The sequence below is a fragment of the Chrysemys picta genome, chromosome 5, assembly GCF_011386835.1.
Source record: "Chrysemys picta bellii isolate R12L10 chromosome 5, ASM1138683v2, whole genome shotgun sequence".
Taxonomy (NCBI): domain Eukaryota; kingdom Metazoa; phylum Chordata; order Testudines; family Emydidae; genus Chrysemys; species Chrysemys picta.
Window position 1 is genome coordinate 8527560 of NC_088795.1, and position 21659 is coordinate 8549218.

General features: G+C 44.1%; 1 protein-coding gene across 14 annotated transcripts in view; it reads right to left on the reverse strand.

Annotated features, from left to right (window-relative positions):
• The window catches only part of EPHA5 (EPH receptor A5), a 395151-nt gene that overhangs the window by 52790 nt on the left and 320702 nt on the right, over positions 1-21659 (reverse strand). For 6 of the 14 annotated variants that reach the window (XM_042856288.2, XM_042856282.2, XM_042856281.2 and 3 more), the window contains one exon: positions 19869-20866. The exons of 1 other annotated variant lie outside the window; for it this stretch is intronic. In XM_042856288.2, the coding sequence (XP_042712222.2) occupies positions 20743-20866 (124 nt within the window). In that variant the 3' untranslated portion in view covers positions 19869-20742. Of the gene's footprint in view, positions 1-5371; positions 10836-10877; positions 11713-19868; positions 20867-21659 lie in introns of those variants that run through there. 7 more of the 14 variants (XM_005285713.5, XM_005285712.5, XM_005285716.5 and 4 more) reach the window with 3 other exon arrangements.

The window sequence follows — 21659 nt, forward strand, 5'->3', positions numbered from 1 at the left end:
GATTTTATAGGGACAGTCCCAATTTTGGGGTCTTTTTCTTATATAGGCTCCTATTACCCCCCACCCCCGTCCTGATTTTTCACACTTACTGTCTGGTCACCCTATGTACAACTGACCTACATCTCCATGCAGGCCATCTTTCAAAGGGATCAACAGAACAGGCACTGAGCTCTTTAGAAAAATCAGTCCTTGATTTCAGAGCCTAAACAGGAACTCTGTTCCTCTGAAAAATCTGCCCCCAGCTGTGGGTGCCGAGCACTTGAACATATGGCCCCTGAGCGCTTTTGTAAATCTCACCCAAAATGAAGTGGCCCGGTTTTCAAAAAGGAGCAGCGTCCGCCAAGACAGCGGGAGCGACAGGGCGCTGAGCACTTTTGAAAATCTGGCCTCTAGTCTTCAGCACCAGGCTGTTTCAGAGCCATAGTGCAGGAGTGTACCGCGAGGGGAGTGGTGGGACAAAAACCTCTATATTCCTGTTCATTTCATCTTTCTTCTCAAATTGCTTCCATTTAAGTAAAAAACATCACGTAGCATGGGAGCACGGAGGAGTTATTCAGAGCAGTGTGAAGAAATTCCTGTCAGAACCTTCAAGTTATTTTCTCTGTGACAGAAAAAGGCTTCCTCCCTGCCGCTGCTGTTTGCTCAGCAAGCCAAGAGCAGGGAGGAGAGCACTTCAGAGACTGTGCAATTAGAGCCCGATCCTGCTCTGATTCAAATCAATACAATCCCTCCTCCCCCATCAACTTTAAAGATGAAAGATCCAGACCTCAGACAGCATCTTGTAGGCAATGCCCCCCAAGCACATTACAGCCATGAACCAGTGCCTGAAATAAAGCCCACAACATAGCGGTGAGGCAGGTGGGTGTTATTATCACTGCTCCGCCATTTTGGTAGCCTCTCACAGAAAAGGGAGCAAACAGCCCAGATGCCCTAAGCCCCAGAACCAGTATTGACTTCCTCCCTTCCCCAAAATTAAATACACACTTCCCCAGAGCTCCAACCTTGGGGGCACCCTGGGTTTACAGTTTAACTCTTTAGGGGGAGGTGAAGTCAATGGGCACACAGACTTTGCAAAGATTTCTAAACAGCTACGCTTCACTTAGAGCACAAAAAGCACAGCTCTTGGCAAAACAATAAAACACCTACCTGTGTTTCTCTGCCTCAGTTTCCTCACCATTCTGGATCATTCTTTGGGCAGCATCCTGTAAGGAATGTAGGAGCCTTCCTCTCCTCCTGCTATGACTTCTTCTCCAGGACTCAGTCTTTCTGAGCTCTTTCAAAGAGGGAACGGCTAGATCCTCTTTTATAACCTTTGCCAGGTGACTTCCTCATTAGCTGCTAAATTGCCACCCCCTGGAGGTCAGACTTAAACAACTGGGTTGGGCTGGGTGGTAGCTATTCCTTTGTCCAAGCGCACTCATCCAAATTTAAGGGCCCTCTGTTGTTAGTCCTCTAGCACCTGGGAATTTTAGTCCAAAGGAGAGGCAAAAAAAGATTAAGAAAAGCTAAGACCAACCTTACAAGCAAAATGGAGTTTGCAGCCTGAGATGCCGAGCGCCCAACAACATCCGGAATTCCTAAGCGGCACACAGCAGCTCCGGCAGGTTTAAAGTGCCCCCGTTTTCATTTAGTGACAGCAACTTGGCTTTTGAGGATTTGGCCATTGACAGCCGTGGAAAAGTTTCCCCTAGCAAATGCACGTCCCGACGGGGAGGGGAGACAGGTGTGGGAGAGAGTCATTCTCACTTCTTCTGCCTCGTTCCATAGCAAGGGAGGGGGGACAGAATGCAAAGAGCTGGGGAACTACACAGATGTCTCTAGTGAGGTTCATACAATTCTCATGGCTTGGCTGGTGGGAGCCCTACAGCATGGAGCACAAACCCAGCCTGCTTTGGCTTCCTTCCAACAACGGGTGATGTTAAAACCAGCAGAGAGGCCAACGCAGTCATTTGGGGAAGAGCAGAGGGGGCACTGAACAATAACATTGCCCTGCTGCAACCGTGCATTTGGGCTAATGGTGTGTATGTGGGGGAGGGGTGCAGACCATCCCACATCCACCTACCTGGGAATTGTTTCACCTTCCTTTGAAGCATCTGGCGCCGAACGCTGTCAGAGGCAGGCTACTGGGCTAGATGGACCATCGGCCTGCTCCAGTCTGGCAATGCCCGTGTTTCTCTGCCCAAAGCAGAGAGCTGGCTCCCATGGCGTGTAAGCCTCATTTTATTCATCTCTGTGTGATTATTTGGCATGAGCTTTCTCGGAGAGTGAGTCTCACTGTCTCTCTGCTGCATGTTTGAGCGGAGAGACGGACACAATAGATTTCAAAAACAATGGGAAATGTATAGTGATTTGGAAAAAAAATAAAATCTCTCTCACCAGGTGACTAAGTTAGCCAATCAAAAGTTACAGAGTAGCAAAACAAAGCAAAAAAAGGGGGGACGGGGAGAGGCAAAAGTATGTTTTCAGTAGACTGTATTGATCACAAAAACTTGAAAAATAAAACCCACAAAAATAATCATTTTCCAAACTGACACAACAAAAATGATTTTGAAATTTGACATGACTTTATTCTATCAGGATTTATTATTTGACTGGTTCCAATTCTGGGGAAGAAATGTCTCTGTCAGTCAAACAAGTTGGAGTCACGGAAAGTGAAAAGTAAGGCCTGGGAAAGAGGTGGGGGCTGGGCCCCAGAGCTGGGGTGGGCGGAATCTCTGTTCAGTTTTGTCCCACGCCCTGTGAATCCTGGCTGTCGTCTGTTGTTCTCATTCACCAACAACCACCCCCAGAATTTCGTGAGTCACTGTTCTCAGTCACAACTACACATACACACATGCTGTACTGTGTGAGCTGCTGCTCTCTCTCTCACACACACACACTGTGGTTTGAGGCAACGTTCTCTCTCACACAAACACCCACCCACAGCATCGTGTGAGCCGCTGTTCTCACACACACAGACACACACACACATACAGCAGTGTGTGTTACTCCTGCAATCGAATAACCACATGGGATACAAACCCATAGGCCAGTGCTGCTTGGGGGGGGGTCCATTGCCAGGCACGTGGGGGCTGAGTCTCTCCTCTCTCCCCCATGGGCTGGCTACAGCGATATCCATGCGCGGGCTGCCAGGACCCTCTGCAGATCTGTGCACAGGAGCAGAATGCAAGGACCGATGGGTGCAATACGCTGTGGATTTAGGGACGATTCGCCTCAGAGCACAGGAGATTTGTAAGGCATTCCCCCTTGCAGGCCTTGGAAGTGACATTAACCTACATGGTGATTGCACCCTCGCTCTTCAGGGTGTTTAGCTGGAGGCTATGATGCTTTTCCTTGCCTCGCCAAAGCATCTCTCTCCACCAGGATCTCCCCATCTCCCTCTCTCTAGATACGTGTGGTACTCACCTGGCCCCCCGCCCCTTCACAGTCTGTAGTGTGTCTATCCCCCCAATGCCCGTGTGAGGAAGGGAAATGCTGTTACCTCCAGGGAGCTGAGGCACAGATGGTACGGCCCAGATCCATAGAAGTATTTAGGCTCCTTCCATTGTTATCACTTGACCACAGGCACACAGGAAGCGTGTTGCAAAGCAAGGAGCTAGTGATGGTCCACAGATGGTCACCAGCCCTTTAAGCCCCAAACTAAGAATTGCTCTGATTCTACTGTGGTTAAGGGCAACCACAATGATTTACCCTGAAAAAAAAAAATGCCGCCTATCTCCATCGCATTTCTGTTTTACTGATTCAAAAGTAGTTGATTGTTGCATGCCGTGCCGTCTCTTTTGGGAGCCTTGCCGACTGGGTAGGGTGTGGGTGTGGTGTGAACTTCATATCACCTTGCATGACTGGAGCTGCAGGTGGGAGGAAAGGAGTCCTGTTGCTGCCTGAAGGATGGCAGGAATTCACACGCATGCTACATGCTCTTCCTGGATTAGCTTAATAGAGCTGTGTCCTAAAAAAGGCTATTGGCCTGATTCAGCGTCCATTGAAGACTCCCACTGACATCTGTGGACTTGGCTCAGGCCCTATTTGACTATACAGTGTCCTGATTAAACTGGAAGTGGGTTCAAATCCCAGACAGAATTACTTAGAACTAAGATACTATCAGTGGGAGTGTTATAAATAGCTAGACAGATAGACAGCACAGTATTGCTAAAGGTAAACATTACAAAAATTAAGAGGCAGGAACCTCTTGAAATAAGGAGCTTGTCTTGAAAATCATGAGATTTTTTTAAAAGAAAACAATAAATGTGTGGTTCTTTATATTTGCTTACAGGTTTCTGAGCCTCTAGGGTTCATCTGTTCAGACTTTTCTCAGTAACCATGAAGGCTAGACATTTATTTTTCTTTTAAATGGAGGCTGAGATTCTCAGGGAATCACAGGACTCCAGGAGCTGGAGCTTTGAGAAAAACAACTATCGGGAGACTTGGGATAAATATCATGAATTCACAACACCGTAAGAAAGTCAGAGAGAGGAGAGTCTAGTATTTTGTGGGACCCATCGGAATTAATGAGTAGAAACATAAGAACATAGGAATGGCTATATTAGGTCACACCAATGTCCACTTGCCTCAGTATTTAGTCTTCTGACAGTCAAAACACCAGGTGGTGTTACTGGTTGCTTCAGAGGGAACGAACAGAACAGGGCAATTATCGAGCGAACCATCCCCTGTTGTCCACTTCCAGCTTCTGGCACTTGGAGGCTAGGGACACCCAGAGCATGGGGTTGCATCCCTGACCATTAATGGACCTATCCTCCATGAAGTTATCTACTTTTTTTTTAACCCAGTTATACTTTTGACCTTCACAACATCACCTAGCAATAAGTTCTACATGTTGATTGTGTGTGTGAAGAAATACTTCCTTTTGTTTAAAACTGCTGCCTATTAATTTCATTGAGTGACTCCTTGTTCTTGTGTTATGTGAAGGGGTAAATAACACTTCTCTATTTATTTTCTCCACACCAGTCATGATTTTATAGACCTCTATCATCATTTTTAGTCATCTCTTTTCCAAGCTGAAAAGTCTCAGTCTTATTAATCTTTCTTCCTACGGAAGCTGTTCCATACTCCTAATCATTTTTGTTGCCTTTCCTCTGTATCTTTTCCAATTCTAATATAATGTTTATTGAGATGGGGCGACCAGAACAGCATGCAGTATTCAAGGGGTGGGCGTATCATGTATTTATATAGTGGCATTATGATATTTACTGTCTTATTATGGATCACTTTCCTAATGGTTCCTAACATTCTGGTAGCTTTTTTGAGTGCCGCTGCAGATGTTTTCAGAGAACTATCCACAATGACTCCAAGACCCCATCATTTTGAATGATTAGTTGGGATTATGTACAAAATACCAACAGTACGAGCGGGATCCACATCAGGATGTCAATGTTATTCAAAGATTTTTATTTTTATGAAAAAATATAAAATTTTATATCTTACACTACAAAAACATGTACACAAACAAAATGCACATAAAGCATCAAAGGAAAAATAAAAATAAAAGGAAATAAATACAGCAATGCTAAGCCTTCTATGAGTTAAAACTCCAATGCAGGAAATTGAGCATAATGCAATTGGGGCAGTGTTTAATAGAGGCGCTCCGAGTCCTGACCCACCTGCACTAAGGGGTTTAGATGGACTTGATAATAAAGGACTCGAAACTATATGTTACTCTCAGACTGCTATCAATGTATTTCACACACTTCTTAATGACTAGTTTCAAAACTACAGCAGTCTTAGGAGTGACAATTTTTTGACCACTGGGACTTCTACATGTTTATATTCAACACCGAATAGACACAACTTCTTCACCTTCATCATATTTTTGTTAACATATAGAAGGAATAAATAAAGTTTACAGCTGACTTTTTTTCATCAGTCTTCTTTTTTTTTTATGATTAGATAACTTCTCCAAAGAATAAATGGAGGTCATTCTAAACAAGAACTGCGCCTAGAAAGACGTCCTCCTTCAGAGATGAAAAAGAACGTTATGAAAAGAATGTTCCTATCTACCATTCCCTTTGAAATATTCCCTTACAATTAGCAGCAAAATGGACTGAAAAAAGTAATCTATGTAACCATCTGGGCTACTGAGTTGGAAAAGCAAACCACTGTGACTTACCCTAGGTATATACTCTAAGTACAGCTAACAATTTAATTCCGATTATCAAACTTCACCATCTTAATGTAGGTAACATTTGCATTTTTCTTTCAGGTTTTAATTTCCGGTACACGACTAGTAAGGATAGCTAACTATAGTACTTAGCTTTTTCCCCCTCTATGCTTAGACAGAGCAAAACCAGAAAAATATTGTGACCTGATTCTACTGCATGACAATATATACAATATTCCATTTCTAATACCTGATTTTAACCCACAGTATATATTTTTACTTGCTACCCTTTTTTGTATAATAACAAAAAATGCCTTCTAAAAGAAAATTTCTCTGCTTGTGCTTTGTATGATATCCCAACTCTGCTAAGGTAAAATAAAGATTCATTGACTAATATTTTAGGCTGCAATTTTCAGAGGGACCTAAGGGAGCTAGGTGCCTAGGGCCAGAGCCTCAAAGATATTTAGATGCCTACTCCCATTGAAATCAAATGGAGCCTAAATAGCATTGGGGATCTGGACCCAAGTCCCATGGCCTCTTTTGAAAATTCCAGCTTAAAAACTGGGTGCCTAAGGATTGGACCCCAAATCCATATTTAGGTAACTAAATGAATGGATTGATTTTCCAATATGCTGAGCACCCAGCAGTGCCCTCTCTGGCTACAACAGGAATCTCGGCTGCACTTTGGAACATCAGGGCACTTATTCAGGCCCTTGTTTTCGAAAATCTTGGTCATGGGGTTTTTTCACTCATATACAGAGTCTATTATAAACAGATTTGTAGCATCGTACGTGCTTGCATTAAATATAAGAAGGTTTGTATATGTATTTAAATAATTAAGAACAAGTGCCCCGTTTATTTACAAATGCAATCTGGTTATGGGCATTCCTTTTTCTACTAGTTAACCATAAAGATATTCTGAAGGATGGTCCAGCAAATGGCAATCGATTACACTGTTCTTGGAAGGTAATTCTCACCTTCCTGTAGTAAATCCCCCAAACACTGTATATGCGATTGAAAAACACAAATGGCCAAGGGAATTTTGTTTTAAAAGCCCACAAAAAAGAACAAAACCAAATGCCCCCTTGCATTTTTCACAGAGCACTAATTCACTCCATCAGTTAACAAGTGACTGAAGAGAACAGGTAGAAAAGGGAGAGGATAAGAGCTGGAAGTTGCTAATAAAAATCTCTCCAAGTACAGCGGATTGATGCAAGTGGCAATTGAAGAATTCCTCCAGAAGAAATAAGTTGTTATGTCTGTCTTCCTACGGATTATTTTACAAAGCACTGCAGACAGGAAGACGCAGAGAATCCCACAACGGTTCCCCTGACAGCTCTAATAATGTTATTTATTATTTGACAAATCTCCTTTATGTGCGGCAATTGTTATGTCTTGATTTGTTTTTGTTTTTCTTTGTGGCCCAGTGGCTGACAAAAATAAAACAATGGGACAAGAAATCACACAATCAAGATTTGTCAAACCTCCCCTTCTGGTTTGCTGCCTCGCTGCATCTCATGAAAGCTCCCTGTATCAGTTGTCTCTTTTTTTCCATTTCTCACATTTGCAGATTAATTTGGTACCTTTCCAATTGGTGACAGGTCCAGGGGTGAACAGATGTAGGAAGAAGACATTTCTTTACTCCCTTTCCAGAGATATCTGACTTCTTCCTACATCTGTTCACCCCTGGACCTGTCACCAATTGGAAAGGTACCATATCTCACTGAGAAGTAGCTAACAGTTCTAGAAGGAAGATGGGTGTTTAGGTGTATGCTTTTACTAAACAAGTTTGCAGGAAACTTGCAGATGCACCAAAGGGATTTAGGAGCACAAGCCCCATAGAAAATCTTTCTTTGTCAGAGATTTTGTTTTATTAGAAGCTGCTATTTGTATTTGGGGTTTGAGGAACTATAAAAAGAAGAAATGTTTAAGAACAACTAAAGTGGTATTCAGAAACGTGCGTCTGAGTGAGAGGAATGAGTAAGTCAAGCAACAGATTAGGTGCTCTTTTTTTCCAGAGGTGAAGAAGAGAAAGGAAAACAGAATATGTTGATACCAGCTTCAAGAAAGAATGCTGCAAGATGCTATCCAACCCATATAAACAACGAATATTCCCTAGAATAATGAAAAATATTTGCCATCATTTGAGCAAGTCTTTCAATCCCTATCTTTATTAGAGCATTTTTTTTTAAAACGAGCTATGGGGCCTACTATGGACAATTGGAGAATTCCATCTACACAGAAATACAATCAAAGTCCCTCATTGTTTCAAGATGGGATTCAATGGGAGCTGGGTGCCTAATTCCCATAGGTTCCTTTGAAAATCCCAGCACCCGGGCTTTACAATGTGCAAACTGAAACTGGTCAAATTCTGGCTAGAGCAATGTTGTTGTTCAAACAAATGACTCCATTACATTTATCAAATTGAGCACATTTCTCCTTCTGCTCCTGTGTGCTTTGTGGCAGAGTGGGACATGTCTGTATCAAACTGTAACAAGGTGGGTGAGGTAATATCTTTTAATGGACCAACTTCTGTTGGTGAGAGAACTGCGCTATTGAACTACACAGATCTCTTCTTCGGGTCTGGCTTTATGTAGCCCGAAAGCTGGTCTCTTCCACAAATTGAAGTTGGTCCATTAAAAGATTACCTCACCCCCCTTGGCGCTCTCATATCCTGGGATCAACATGGCTACCACACTGCAAAGAATCAAACTGTAACCTCCATCTTGTGTTAGGAACTCCATTTTGTGTGATGTACCGAACACAAGCCTAACCTTAATCAAGGGAAGGTTATTGAATTGTTTTGCAGATAGACACCCTTCCCAGGAAAGCTGCTTGACATCTCACTGAAGGGACATCAGGAGAAATCAATATGACAGTCTAGGGCCATCCACTTTGATTGTCTCCCAACTGCTGACTCAATGGAACGATGGTTTTTCTACACTGGGGCCTGAAGGGGGAGAGGGATACGCCTTCCAGAGGAGCACCTGGGCGAAGGAGACAGAGACTGCACTTCAGAAGGGGTGCTGCTCTGAGTTGGGGGGCTGACCATCACCACAGAACTGAAGGCTTGGTGGAACAAGAGGGCAGGAGGGACTTTGTCCAGACCATAGGCTCACAAGAGCAGTGAGATCAGACTAATGGAGCACTCAGGACTTCCGTTATTTTTTGATGCTCTGTAACTGCAATGTTTTGAAGAGTAAAGTGTCTGTGGGGAAGAAATTCCTTGCCTAAGCCTGTGCTCCCTGCTTCCCTGCCATGTTGTCCTTCAAGGAGTTAACCTCGTACCCCAGAGAGCCCACAGCCTCAGTGAAGCTCTGGGCGAGTGTGTGTAAGCAACTGAGTGGCTCAGGAGGTCAGAGGCACTGGTTTTATTGACTAAGGTGGTGGACTGACAAGCCAAGGAAGGGCTCAAGACAAGAGATCTGAGCCTGGGAGTGTGCCCTATAGATCCAGAGCTAAAAACAGTGACTAGTCTCTACCCAGACCCAGTTGGCTTGGAAGCACATGGGTCCCTGAGATTAAGTCAGTTTGCACCAGACTGGTTACAGTACACAGGAGTGCTGAGGCATGCTGGATATTTTAGGGGGAGACTTTCAAAGGTACAGAAGAAATTAGGTACCCAACTGTCATTGAAAGCCAGTGTGAGTTGGATGGCTAACTCCCATTTCTGCTTTTGAAATCTGCCCCTTAATAGCCAGAGCTCCTGTAGAAATAGAGGGAGAAATGACTTTTATTGAAATGCACGCTTGTTACCTCACATATGTAATTAAAACTCCTGAAAGCTTTGTTTTCATATGTTGTTTGAACCAAAGAGCAGCAAAAATACAAGCAAAGTGGTAGCACAAAACAACCAAAACCAAACCAACCAAACCCAAATCTAACCAAAAATTCTTGTACCTGGGTGTGTAGCAAACTGTACAGTATATACATATTAACCATGTATTCATCTCACAGAAGAGCAAATTAAAAGGAACTTTATAACACAGAGGGGGAAAAATAGACACCCTGTATTGTATTTGCCACTGAACAAGCAACATGTTTCTACGCTAGTCTCTATAACGTAACGCTGTGTAACAGCATCTTTTAAATTTACAAAACAAAATATCTATCAAGAAATAATCTAATCATATTGCTCTTCAATACACGTCTGTAGACAATTAAGACTTGAAGTAAACTTCAGTAAACTGCAGCTTTTTGTTAGCCCAGGAATGACTACAAAACTTTTCCATTCAAGTAAGTCCTTGGAAGTATTAACATGTGCTGCCATAATTCAGTATATAAAGGTGCTCTCTATATAGTCCATGTACAGACAAAGTGTGTCGGGAAGGCTTTTTCTTGTTGTTGCTGAAGCATAAGAAAATGGTTAACCTCATGTACAGTAGATCCATTTCCATGCATGTTACATTTACTTCAGGAATATGAAGACACAAATAGGAAGGAAAGGAAAATTTTAGTCAAACACTGATTATAAATTATGTGGCAGAGGCCAGCCAATGTCCTTCAGTTATAGAAATAACCGACTTTCCCTTTTTTTTTTCTCTTATAATAAATCTCAGGGCTAGTTTACAAAGTGCAGGGTCGATCACTTGAGAAAGTGACTTTAAAACCAAGTTACAATGGCACCATCCCATTCACCAACTGGACCTTCATCTCTTGAAGGCTGCTCATTATCTTCTTCTGGTGACCAACAAGTGTCACTCCAAGCCGCCTCAAATCCCTGTGTGGAGAAAGCACATGTAGGTTCTCTAGATTACTGTGGGCAGATCTCAGTATTTAAGAACTTTTAGGTGCTGTAAATGGATAGTGATACTAACACCTCACGCTTACCGTACATGGATCTCAGACTGCTTTACAAAGGTGGTATCATTATCCTTTTTTTAAAAAAAACAACAGATGGGGAAATCTCAGGCCCTGAGAAGTGAAGTAATTTGCCAGGAACATATAACAGGCCAGAGCTTAAATAAGGAACTGGGAGCCAAACTTTGATCTCCTCATTCTGAAAACGTTGGACCGAACTGTGTAAATGTGAAACATCTGATTTGAACGTTGCACCAGACGAAACTATTTCCTTCGGCTGATGTTCTGAGCAGATTACAGTGAATACATCAAAATGACGGCATTGCCTCTGGCTTTAATTTTCTCATCAGATTGGAGAGCCAACGCTTTATTCCTTTTATCAAACACATACAGAAATGTCTGGTTGCAGTGAGAGCGCTGGGGGCTACGCTAGTATGAAAATCAGCCTCTTAATCAAGCTGTTTTGCTTGATACGTGTATTAGCCAAACCCCAAGTGGGTTCATTTATACCACAGGAGCAATTCAGCACACTAGGGACGTCCAGGTCAGACTTCCCAGTCCTTGAGAAATACCTCCCAGTCTGGGTGACAGACTTTTGGGGCTCAGTGTAATTATCTTAATGGGTTATGTGGATACAAACGACAAGACTCAAGATAATCTGCTGGCAGTTTATTGGGTTGGAGGCTGTTGAATGAACCATGCTTGAGTCTTGGGAAGTTCTGTAGTATGTATAAAGATTGTGTTGCTTGTCTCCACCAGTAGGTGCCAGCGTTAAGCAGAAGAAAGTGCTCTTTTACCTAAAAGTGAATTAAATATTAAAGATCCTATTAGGACTTCATATTTTCTTAAGGAGAACAATTTGAATGGGGAATTTTGCTGTAAAAATTATGCCATAATATGGCTTTAGGGCTATTATTTATGCTAATGTTTTGGGAGGGAAGGATCCAGTCATGTGTATTTATGTTTCTGACATAAGATGACATGATTGTTAGAATACTTATCAATGATTATGAAGGGATGAGGGCCCCTGTCCTGAAGCCTTCCTACGCGAGGAACTCTAGAATTCCACCTGTGAAGTACCTTCTAAATCAGGTCTGGAGTAATTAATGTATCCATTTTTACAATATAAGGGTTCTAATCTCCTTTTTCCTACATGTACATAACTCCAATTGATGCCAATGGGAGTTTCATGAGCACATTGGGTGGGATTTTCGAAAGTGCCCAAGTAATTTAGGAGCACTGAAAATCATTGGGACTTGTGCTCAGGAACTTCTGAAAATCCCTCCCCTCGAGAAGAATTACTGATCACTGTGGGGGCCAGTTTCTCCAAATTGTTCAGCACCGAGCAGGTCCCAAAATCTGGCTGCTTCCTTCAGGTGCCTAAACGGGAGCGGAGTTATTTTGAAAATCTGACCCTAGGGATTCTATTTTCAATAATCAGACTGTATCTCAAAAACTGTTCTGTGTACAAAACAAACAGGGCTGACTTGGGTATTTTAACAAGTAATCCCGCCCAAGGGGAGGGAAAGCTAGATCTGTCCTCCACAGACTGACAAATTTTCAGCCTTTTGAGTTGAAACAAGCCTGCTTTGTTTAGCTACACGGCCACCTTTCAGCTGGTGCATGAGATGCATAAAGGAAGTCACAACCTGCGTGCGACAGAGGTCAGGGACCCACAACTGCATGCTCGTTATTTGGAACAAAGGACTTTTAATGGCTGCAAAAGTGTCTCACTTTTTCTGAGACAGACCTTTCATTTCGGCCTCCACTGAATTGTGAAAACGGTTCAGCAAGTGACACAGCAATCTTAATAATGAAGGAACAGGTGGGAATGCCATTGCAATAGGTGATTTATTTTCAGTACACCGCACAGCTGGTAATGTACACCAGAAATAGGATGGTAGGGTCAGATTTTTAAAAAGGCTCAAAACCCTCCCCCCATTTTTTTTTTTAGTGGGAACTGTTGGGGAACGAGCGCATTTGAAAATCCAGACCCTTCACTTAAAGTAACTAAAATGGGAGCTTAGCTTTTCTGAAAACCTGGCCCCAAATATTTAATACATCCATAGTTTCTCTGATGGTATCACTCTGTTCCAGCCATACAATGCAGACCAGCCAGCCTGAAACGCTAGTGGGTGTTTGCATTCCATATGCAATTCTATTAATCCAATATTAAAACTCCCTCATAAACTAGAGTAGCAGTTGGTTTCCTCTTCCCAAAGCCAGTCCAGAATTTTTGATTCTTACTACCCTGCTCTTTTCCCTTGCCATAACATATCCTCCATAACTCAATATACCTCTTGATTAAAAAGAGAGAGAGAGAGAGAGAGAGAGAGATTGGGAAAAATACAGAAGTTTCCAGTTTCGGTGTCACCAGGGAATCTACTGTATTAATCAAATATTGGAGTGAAGGGTCCTGATCCTGCTATATATGAAGCCATTGGACATAATTGTGGATGGTTCCTGCGTAGGGCAGAGATGTCATGGTGCTTCTCCATCTGCCACAAGCCCTCTGGGAAAGCAGTCCATGCTCATCTTTACAAATCACCCTCGCTCCATGGAAGTTTTCCTTCCTAGTGCCCCAGTGGGTGCTAGCTATCTGAAAGGTTATAAAGAAGGGCAGCAGTAAGGCAGAGCAGGGGAAGAGAAGGGTTACTTACCTGTAACTGGAGGGATGTGTAGTCCCTATCTGATTCCACAGAGGGTTTATGCATGTGCCCATGCATCCGGTGCCAGAGAATTTGAAAGTAGTCGTGTCCGCTAGTCCGCGCACATGCCCTTTCTTCACCTCATGGTTCCTTCTGAGGCGATAAAAGGCATGGTGGACTGACCGCATCTACAGTTCCTTCTCCACTGCAAATCAAACAGATCTACAGCAGAGGGGAAGGAGGGTGGGACTGGACTACAGATAGGGACCACACATCTTGGAAGAACCTCCAGTTACAGGTAAGTCACTTCCTCTTCTTCTTCGAATGATGGTCCCTATTGTATTCCACTGAAGTGACTGACAAGCAGTACCTAATTCAGAGAAAAGTACGAGGAAGAGGATGAAACAGTTGAACAGAGGACAGCCAGCCAAATGAGGCATCCGTTGCAGAGTTCTGCACCGAGGCATAGCGTGAAGCAAAGGTATTCACCGAACACTACATAGCTGCTCTGCATATGTCTGGAAACAAGACATTGTGGAGGGTGTCTGTAGTCAATGCCTGGGCTCTTGCAGAATGTGCTCTCACTCCAAGGGGTAGGTGCAGTTCTGACAACTGGTAGAGTGTAATACACCCCGAAATCCATTTGGAAATCCTCTGTGTGGAGATTGCCTGCTCCTTAATCTTCTCAGTTACAGCGATCAATAGTCTAGGGGACTTCCTGATTGGTTTCGTCCTCTAAAGGTAGAAGGCCAAGGCCCTGCAGACAGAAGGCGTCGCTCCTCCACTGAGGTGTGAGACTTTGGAAAGAAAGCAGATAAGTGTATGGGTTGGTTGACATGAAACCAGGATAAGACCTTTGGTAGAAACTTGGGGTGTAGGCGCAGGGAGACTTTGTCCTTATGAAACATGGTGAAAGGGGGATCTGCCATCATGGCCCCAAGTTCACCTACCCCTCTTGCCAAAGTAATAGCTAGTAGGAAGGTAACTTTCATGGAAAGGAGGTACATAGAACATGAAGCCAGAGGCTCTATGGGCAGTTTCATTAATGCTGATAGAACGAGGTTGAGGTCCCACTGGGGAGTGATAGGTGGTATGGGTGAGAAAGTCCTGAGGAGACCTTTCCAAAACATGGTAGTCAACAGATGTGTAAACATGGAGTGTCCTTCCATGGGAGAGTGGAAGGCACTGATGGCTGCTATGTGGAGCTTGAGAGAATTGAGGGAGAGCCCTGATGTCTTCCAGGACAGGAGGTAGTCCAAAAGAAGAGGAATGTCCACTCCCTCGGGGGAAAGCCCTTTCTGCTGGGCCCAGGAAGTGATGTGTTTCCACTTGGCCCAATAGGGATTCTTGACTTGTCTCTTTCCTGCAGCTCGAAAGGATGTCTTGCACTGCCGATGAATACTCCCGTTCTAGAGATGCCCATCCAAATACCAAGCTCTGAGGTGAAGCATCTGTGCATTGGGATGTCTGATCTTGCTGTTGTGCTGCATGAGCAGCTCCTGGAAAGCGGGTAGGGGTAGTGGGGGATGGGCCGACATGTGAAGAAGGTTGGGAAACCAAAACTGGAGCGGCCAGAATGGGGTGAGCAGAAGAACTGTGGCTCTCTGCCACCTGTTCTTGTGGAGGACTTGTGGGAGCAGTAGAAGAGGAGGGAAGGCATAGTTGATCTGGTCCGACCAATGGAGGATGAAGGCATCACCTTGAGAATGGATACTGACACCCCGCCTTTGCATTTGTTGTTGACATGGTATAGAATCATAGAATCATAGAATATCAGGGTTGGAAGGGACCTCAGGAGGTCATCTAATCCAACCCCCTACTCAAAGCAGGACCAATTCCCAACTAAATCAGTTGGTAGGCAAAGAGGTCTCTGGTTGGAGACCCCCATTAGCTGAAGAAGTCATTTAGCATGGAGTCATGAAGCTCCCGAGTGGCGACAAATCTTCTGCTGAGAGAGACTGCAATCACATTGTGAGTCCCTGAAAAATAGGTTGCCGACAACAGGCTTTTATGGGCAATGCACCAATCCCAGAGATTGACTGCTTCTGCACATAGAGTAGTCAACCTCGTGCCCACTTGTTTGTTGATGTAATAAATGGTGGTAGTGTTGTCCAACTTTCTAAAAACATGACAGGAGCAAATGGATGGGAGAAATGCTTGACATGTTCAGACCACCCAGAGTTCCAGAATGTTGATGCACATCCTGGAATCCCGAGGGGTCCATGTCCCTTGCATTATGTGGTCTCCCATGTGCGCTCCTGATCCTTTGAGGGGTGTATCCATGAGGATCGTCCTGTCCTGGGAGGATGGGAGGAAGGGGATCCCTGTACAGACGTGCTGGGGTCCACTACTGAAGGGAAGAGAGCACCTCATGGAGTGACTGACAGCATAAGGTGCATGGCACATCGCGTGGGTGAGTAAACATGCTCGAGCCATCTGTAGGCAGTGAAGTTGGAGGTGAGCGAAGGTGGTGATGTACGTGCAGGCTGCTATGTGGTCAAGGAGGGATTAGCAAGTCCTGACTGGGACAGACTGTTGACTACTTGGTCAACGAGTTCCTGCAGAGTGTGGAATCTGTCCTTTGATAGGTAAGCTCAGGCTGTGACTGAACTGATGGAGGCTCCTGTGAAGTCCAAGGACTGTGTGGGAATCAAAGTTGATTTTTCGACATTTGACTCCCAGGAAAGAAAGGAAACTGAGCAAAATGGAGGTCCAGATTCGAGTTTCGTCTGGATCACGCTGCTAGTAGCTAGTCGTTGAGATAGGGAAAAATAAATACCTTGGAGTGCCTGAGGTGAACTGCCACTAAAGAGAAAACTTTGTTGAAAACCCGGTGAGCAGTAGTGAGTCCAAAAGGACCCTGTACCGAAAATGCTAAGAACCCACCATGAATCTCAGGAATCTTTTGTGGGTTGGATGAATGTCTATATGAAAACAGGTGGCCCACATATTGAGAGTCATAAACCATATGTCTTTTTTCTAGTGATGGTATGATGGCCTCTAAAGTGACTATATGAAAGTTGGGGTTGTGGATGAAGCGGTTGAGATGATGGTAGATCCAGGATTGGTCTCCACCTGCCCTTCTTCTTGGGTACCCGGAAGTAAGTCGAATAAAACCCTCTTCCCTGATAGCTGGAGGAACACACACTATCGCTCCCCTTTGTAGTAAAGAATCTACTTCTAGAGCAAAGATGCTGCCATGAGAGTGGTCCCTGAAAAGGGATTGGGGTAGGGGATGTGGACGAGGTAGCATGGTGAACTCGATTGTTTAGCCATAGTGGATGATATCCAGGACCCTCTTGTCCATTGTTCTTGCTCTCGAAGCTGGTAAAAGGAGAGCTAGGTGACCCCCAAAGGGGATGTGTTTGTTGCATGGCAGTGTTTGTTGCATTTGTTTGTTGCATGGTGGTTGATGGCTTTCTAGCAGTTTTCAGAAATATTGTTTCTGAGAGGATTTAACATGAGATGATGAAGACTGCGAAGGGGAGTCTGGAGGGTGGGATTGTTGGGTCTTTCAGCACTTATGAGGAGATGCGTATGGTATTTGATGGAAGAACTGCGGAGTCCTGAACCGCTGAGTAGGTGGCATGTGGTAGAATTTCTGCTTGGATGCAGATGTATGGTTACCCAGCAATCGAAGTGTGGCTCTGAAATCCTTGAGGGAGTGGAAGGAATCATGGGTCTTCAGATTAAACAGGTGCGACTCATATCCAGTTTTGGGCCCCGTACTACAAGAAGGATGTGGAAAAATTGGAAAGAGTCCAGCGGAGGGCAACAAAAATGATTAGGAGGCTGGAGCACATGACTTATGAGGAGAGGCTGAGGGAACTGGGATTGTTTAGTCTGCAGAAGAGAAGAATGAGGGGGGGGGATTTGATAGCTGCTTTCAACTACCTGAAAGGGGGTTCCAAAGAGGATCGATCTAGACTGTTCTCAGTGGTGGCAGATGACAGAACAAGAAGCAATGGTCTCAAGTTGCAGTGGGGGAGGTCTAGGTTGGATATTAGGAAACACTATTTCACTAGGAGGGTGGTGAAGCACTGGAATGGGTTACCTAGGGAGGTGGTGGAGTCTCCTTCCTTAGAGGTTTTTAAGGTCAGGCTTGACAATGCCCTGGCTGGGATTATTTACTGGGGATTGGTCCTGCTTTGAGCAGGGGGTTGGACTAGATGACCTCCTGAGGTCCCTTCCAACCCTGATCTTCTATGATTCTATGATCGAAAGGGAGATCCTCAGTGGTATTTTGCACCTCTATGGGGAAACGGGATGAGGGCAGCCAGGATTCCCTCTGCATGACAATGCCCATGGCTAGAGCACAACTAGGTATCCACAGCATCTACAGCTGACTGCAGTGGTTTGCCACCAGTTTGCCCTCCTCCAGGATAGATTGGAAACACATTTGATCTTGCTGAGGCAACTTTTCAGTAAAGTCCTCCAACTTTCTGTAGTTGAGGAAGTCATATTTGGCCAGCAAGGCCTGGTAGTTTGAAATTCAAAATTGAAGTTTAGAGGGAAGACCTTGCATCCCAGAAAGTCTAAGCGTTTGCCCTCCTTATCCGATGGAGTGGAGTGTGGGTGTTGCTGTCTGCACCATTCCATTTCTGCTTACACCAGAAAGGAATTGGGGGGGGGGAAGAAACTCTGACCCCAGGGGGAACTAGTAAACAAATTCCCCAACGGCCTCCCTTCTACTAAAACTACTACTAAAACCTAAACTATTTTAAAAACAGCAAAAACTAGAAAACTAACTATAAACTGGGTTTGTCAGAGACAAGAGGACACTAGCAGCTCCGACTTGGACCATGCATCAGTGAGAAGGAACTGGAGATGCAGTCGGTCCGCCCCGCCCCTTATTACCTCAGACGAAACAATGAGGTGAAGCAAGCGCTCATGTGCAGACCAACAGACACCACTACTTTCAAATTCTCCAGCTCCGGACGCATGGTGTACATGCGTAAATCCTCAGTGGAACACAATAGGGACCATCACTCGAAGAAGAACATCTGTGCCTTATTTAATGTTGTCTCGTACATTACAAGGAAAGTGGTGACATTCTCAAAAACACCTAAGGGTTGGTCTACACTAGGAACTTAATCACCATAGTTACATCTCTCAGGGATGTGAAAAATCCACACCCCTGTGAGACGTATCTATATCGACATAACCTCCAGTGTAGACAACCCTGGGTTGACAGAAGAATTCTTCCATTGACTACCACCTTTCAGGGAAGTGGATTACCTACGCCAACAGGAGAATCCTTTGTCTTCACTGGAGCGCTACAGTGGCGTAGCTGCAGTGGCACTGCGGTAGCGTTTAAAGTATAGACAAGCCCTAAAAAGCCTAGAGGTATCTCTACAGTGCGATACAAGACCTGTGGCAGAGCTGAGGCTGGCCTGGGTCAGCTGGCTTGGGGGCTAAAAGTTGCCGTGTAGATGTTCAGGCTCAGGCTGAAGTATAGGATCTGAACCCCTGTGGGGGGCAGGGACTTGCGCCTGGGCTCCAGCCTGAGTGTGAACTTCTAGATGGCATTTTTTAGCCCTGCAGCCCAAGCTGCAGTCAATTGACCCTGGGTTCTGAGACTCGGTGCCGCAGGTTTTTTATTGCAGTGTAGACCTACCCTAAAAGTCCCATTTTCATAAATGAGTTAGGCCCTTCCGAGTTCCTAAGGGTCTAAGTTGCTTTTCAAAATGGGACTGAGTCATTTTTGAAAATATTTCCCCAAATCTTTAAAAGGTACCTCACCTTCTCCCCTACTCACCCAGGCGCCCACCACCGGGCCCAGGCATCAGGCAATTGCATGTGTAAAAATGCCTGCCTAACCATTTACAAGTCAAGTTATTCCCTTGCGTGCAGGAATGGTACACAGGATCCTGGGGATTGCGGGTGCATCTGTGCAAGCACAAAAGCACTGAGCCTCCACTTGTTAAAATAGGTGCCCCGGAGTATCGGTGCAGCTGCCATGTCTACAGTGCTAAGAGTTCTCTCCTTCTTCATTTCCTTTCCTTGGCCTATAGTTGAAAATGAAAATAAACATGAGTTCAAAGCTGTGTGCTACAGCCGTGTTAATGACCTGATGTCAACAGACCAAAGCCAAGGAAATCAGAGCGAAAATTGCTCTTTTGTCCTTAGCTCTTTCCCCGGAGCTCATTTCTTACAGCACCACAGATGGCATATGCTTCAGGAATAGGGACTGTCCTGAAAGCCCAGCTCCAAACATAGCTCGGGACAATGTGGTGGTCTCTTTCACTGTGCTATAGCTTATACTTCCATTAACCGAATTCTTATCCTTAAAGATTGGGCAAGAAAAATCTTTAAAACACTTTATTTAGCGACAGTTCTGCTTATACATCATGGACCAGATTTTCAAATTCAGAGTAAAAGAGCTGAGCTTCCATTTAAGCAACTAAGTAAAGAAGGCAGATTTCCAGAAATGGTCAGCACGCAGCATCTCACAACCTGGCCGCATAGATCAGGTGTTTTCCATTTCCCATTTCAGGGCCAGATTCTGCCACTCTTACTCAGGCTGTGTGGTACCTTAGTCCTATGGAAATCAATGGGACTGCTCCAGGTACCACTCAACTTGAGTGAGAGTGTATGGATTGGTTCCTTAGGCTGGGATTTTCAGAGGATACTAAGGGAATTAGGCACCCACTTACTAGAGATTTGTGAATGAAATAAGCATCTTTGTTTTTTAAGAGTTCATCTGCTCTTGTTCATTATTCCCTTCTGGCATCAACACAAGGTCAGAGCTGGGTCCTCTGGAAATAATCGTGATGTCACAAACTGAGGATTGGGGCTTTAGGGTAAGAATAAGCAGCAGGAGCAGGTGAATCCTTGAATATTCGTCATTCAAATTATTTAAAAAAAAATTAATAAATAATTTATTTTATTTTATAAGAAAAATTACAATGCAAAGCAACACAACACATATCATTACAAATATTCATAGCTGTTCAATTAATAACAACCCCCCCAGGAGTCCTGAGATTCAGTAAATACAGGTTTTTCAAAAGGTATGGGATAGTAGTCCACATTTTGTTAGTAATAGGTCCGATCAAGTGCCAGATTGAGAGTCAAGTCATGGTCTATCTATTCTTGAGTGTTGTCCTGGTCAGGTTATTCTTGTTGTGTAATGAAAGAGCTCCAGACACACTCAAAGTCACTAGCTGGTCCACAAGTTTAAAGAGCAGGCCTTCTCCAATCCGCACAGCTTCCTTCAAGTCTGATATCCATACGGAAACAGGGGCTGGTGGGTGAGGCTCCACCTTTCACAAGGTGATTCATCCCTTTGCAAGAATTAGAACTAAATGTAGACATCACTCTTTGAACACATTCATTTTCAGGTCTTTGCTTAAGCAGGCAGAGCTCAGGACTTGGGGCGATATTCACATTAGCCCTTTGGTTTTTAATTTTCCATTTGTTGCTACCAGGGAGTCATTTCTGGGACACGTGCATTCATTTGAACCTGCCATTGGTGGTCGTTGGGATTTTTATTTGATTGGTGAGAGGACAGAACAGGATTTTCAAAAGTAACCAGTGATTTCAGGGGCCTCCATTTTTGGGTGTCCAACTTGAGATGTCTTAACGAGGCCTAGTTTTCAGAAAGCTCTGAGCAGCTGCTCTCTGAAAATCAGGCCCTTTTAAGATGACTCTAGTTGGGCACCCAAACTCACTAGTCACTTTCAAAAATTTTGGCCATAGTCTTTAAGGGGGCTTTATATTTTTTTCAGTGGAATGTAGAACAGTTCTCTTTATTTCACATTAATGATATTATTCTGTATTATTGGGCTGGGATGGTCCAGCTCTCCTCTTTCTATCTAACCTCCACCTCTGTCGCCATACAGGTTGAATTTTGCATCTACAGTCTTACATAGGGTTTGGAGAAGACCTCATGTATTTTAAAGGCTGTTTTACTGGTGCAATTTGGGAAATGAAAACTACTTTCAAATGATCTTGTTTTCACCTGATCCCCCCAAGTCCCAGCTCTGGAATATATTGAACAGTTGCCTATATAGACAATGACATGTAACATTTAACCTGAATTCTTATTTGCACTGTACAAAATATTTTGTTGTCCCCTTTTACGAAAAAAAAGA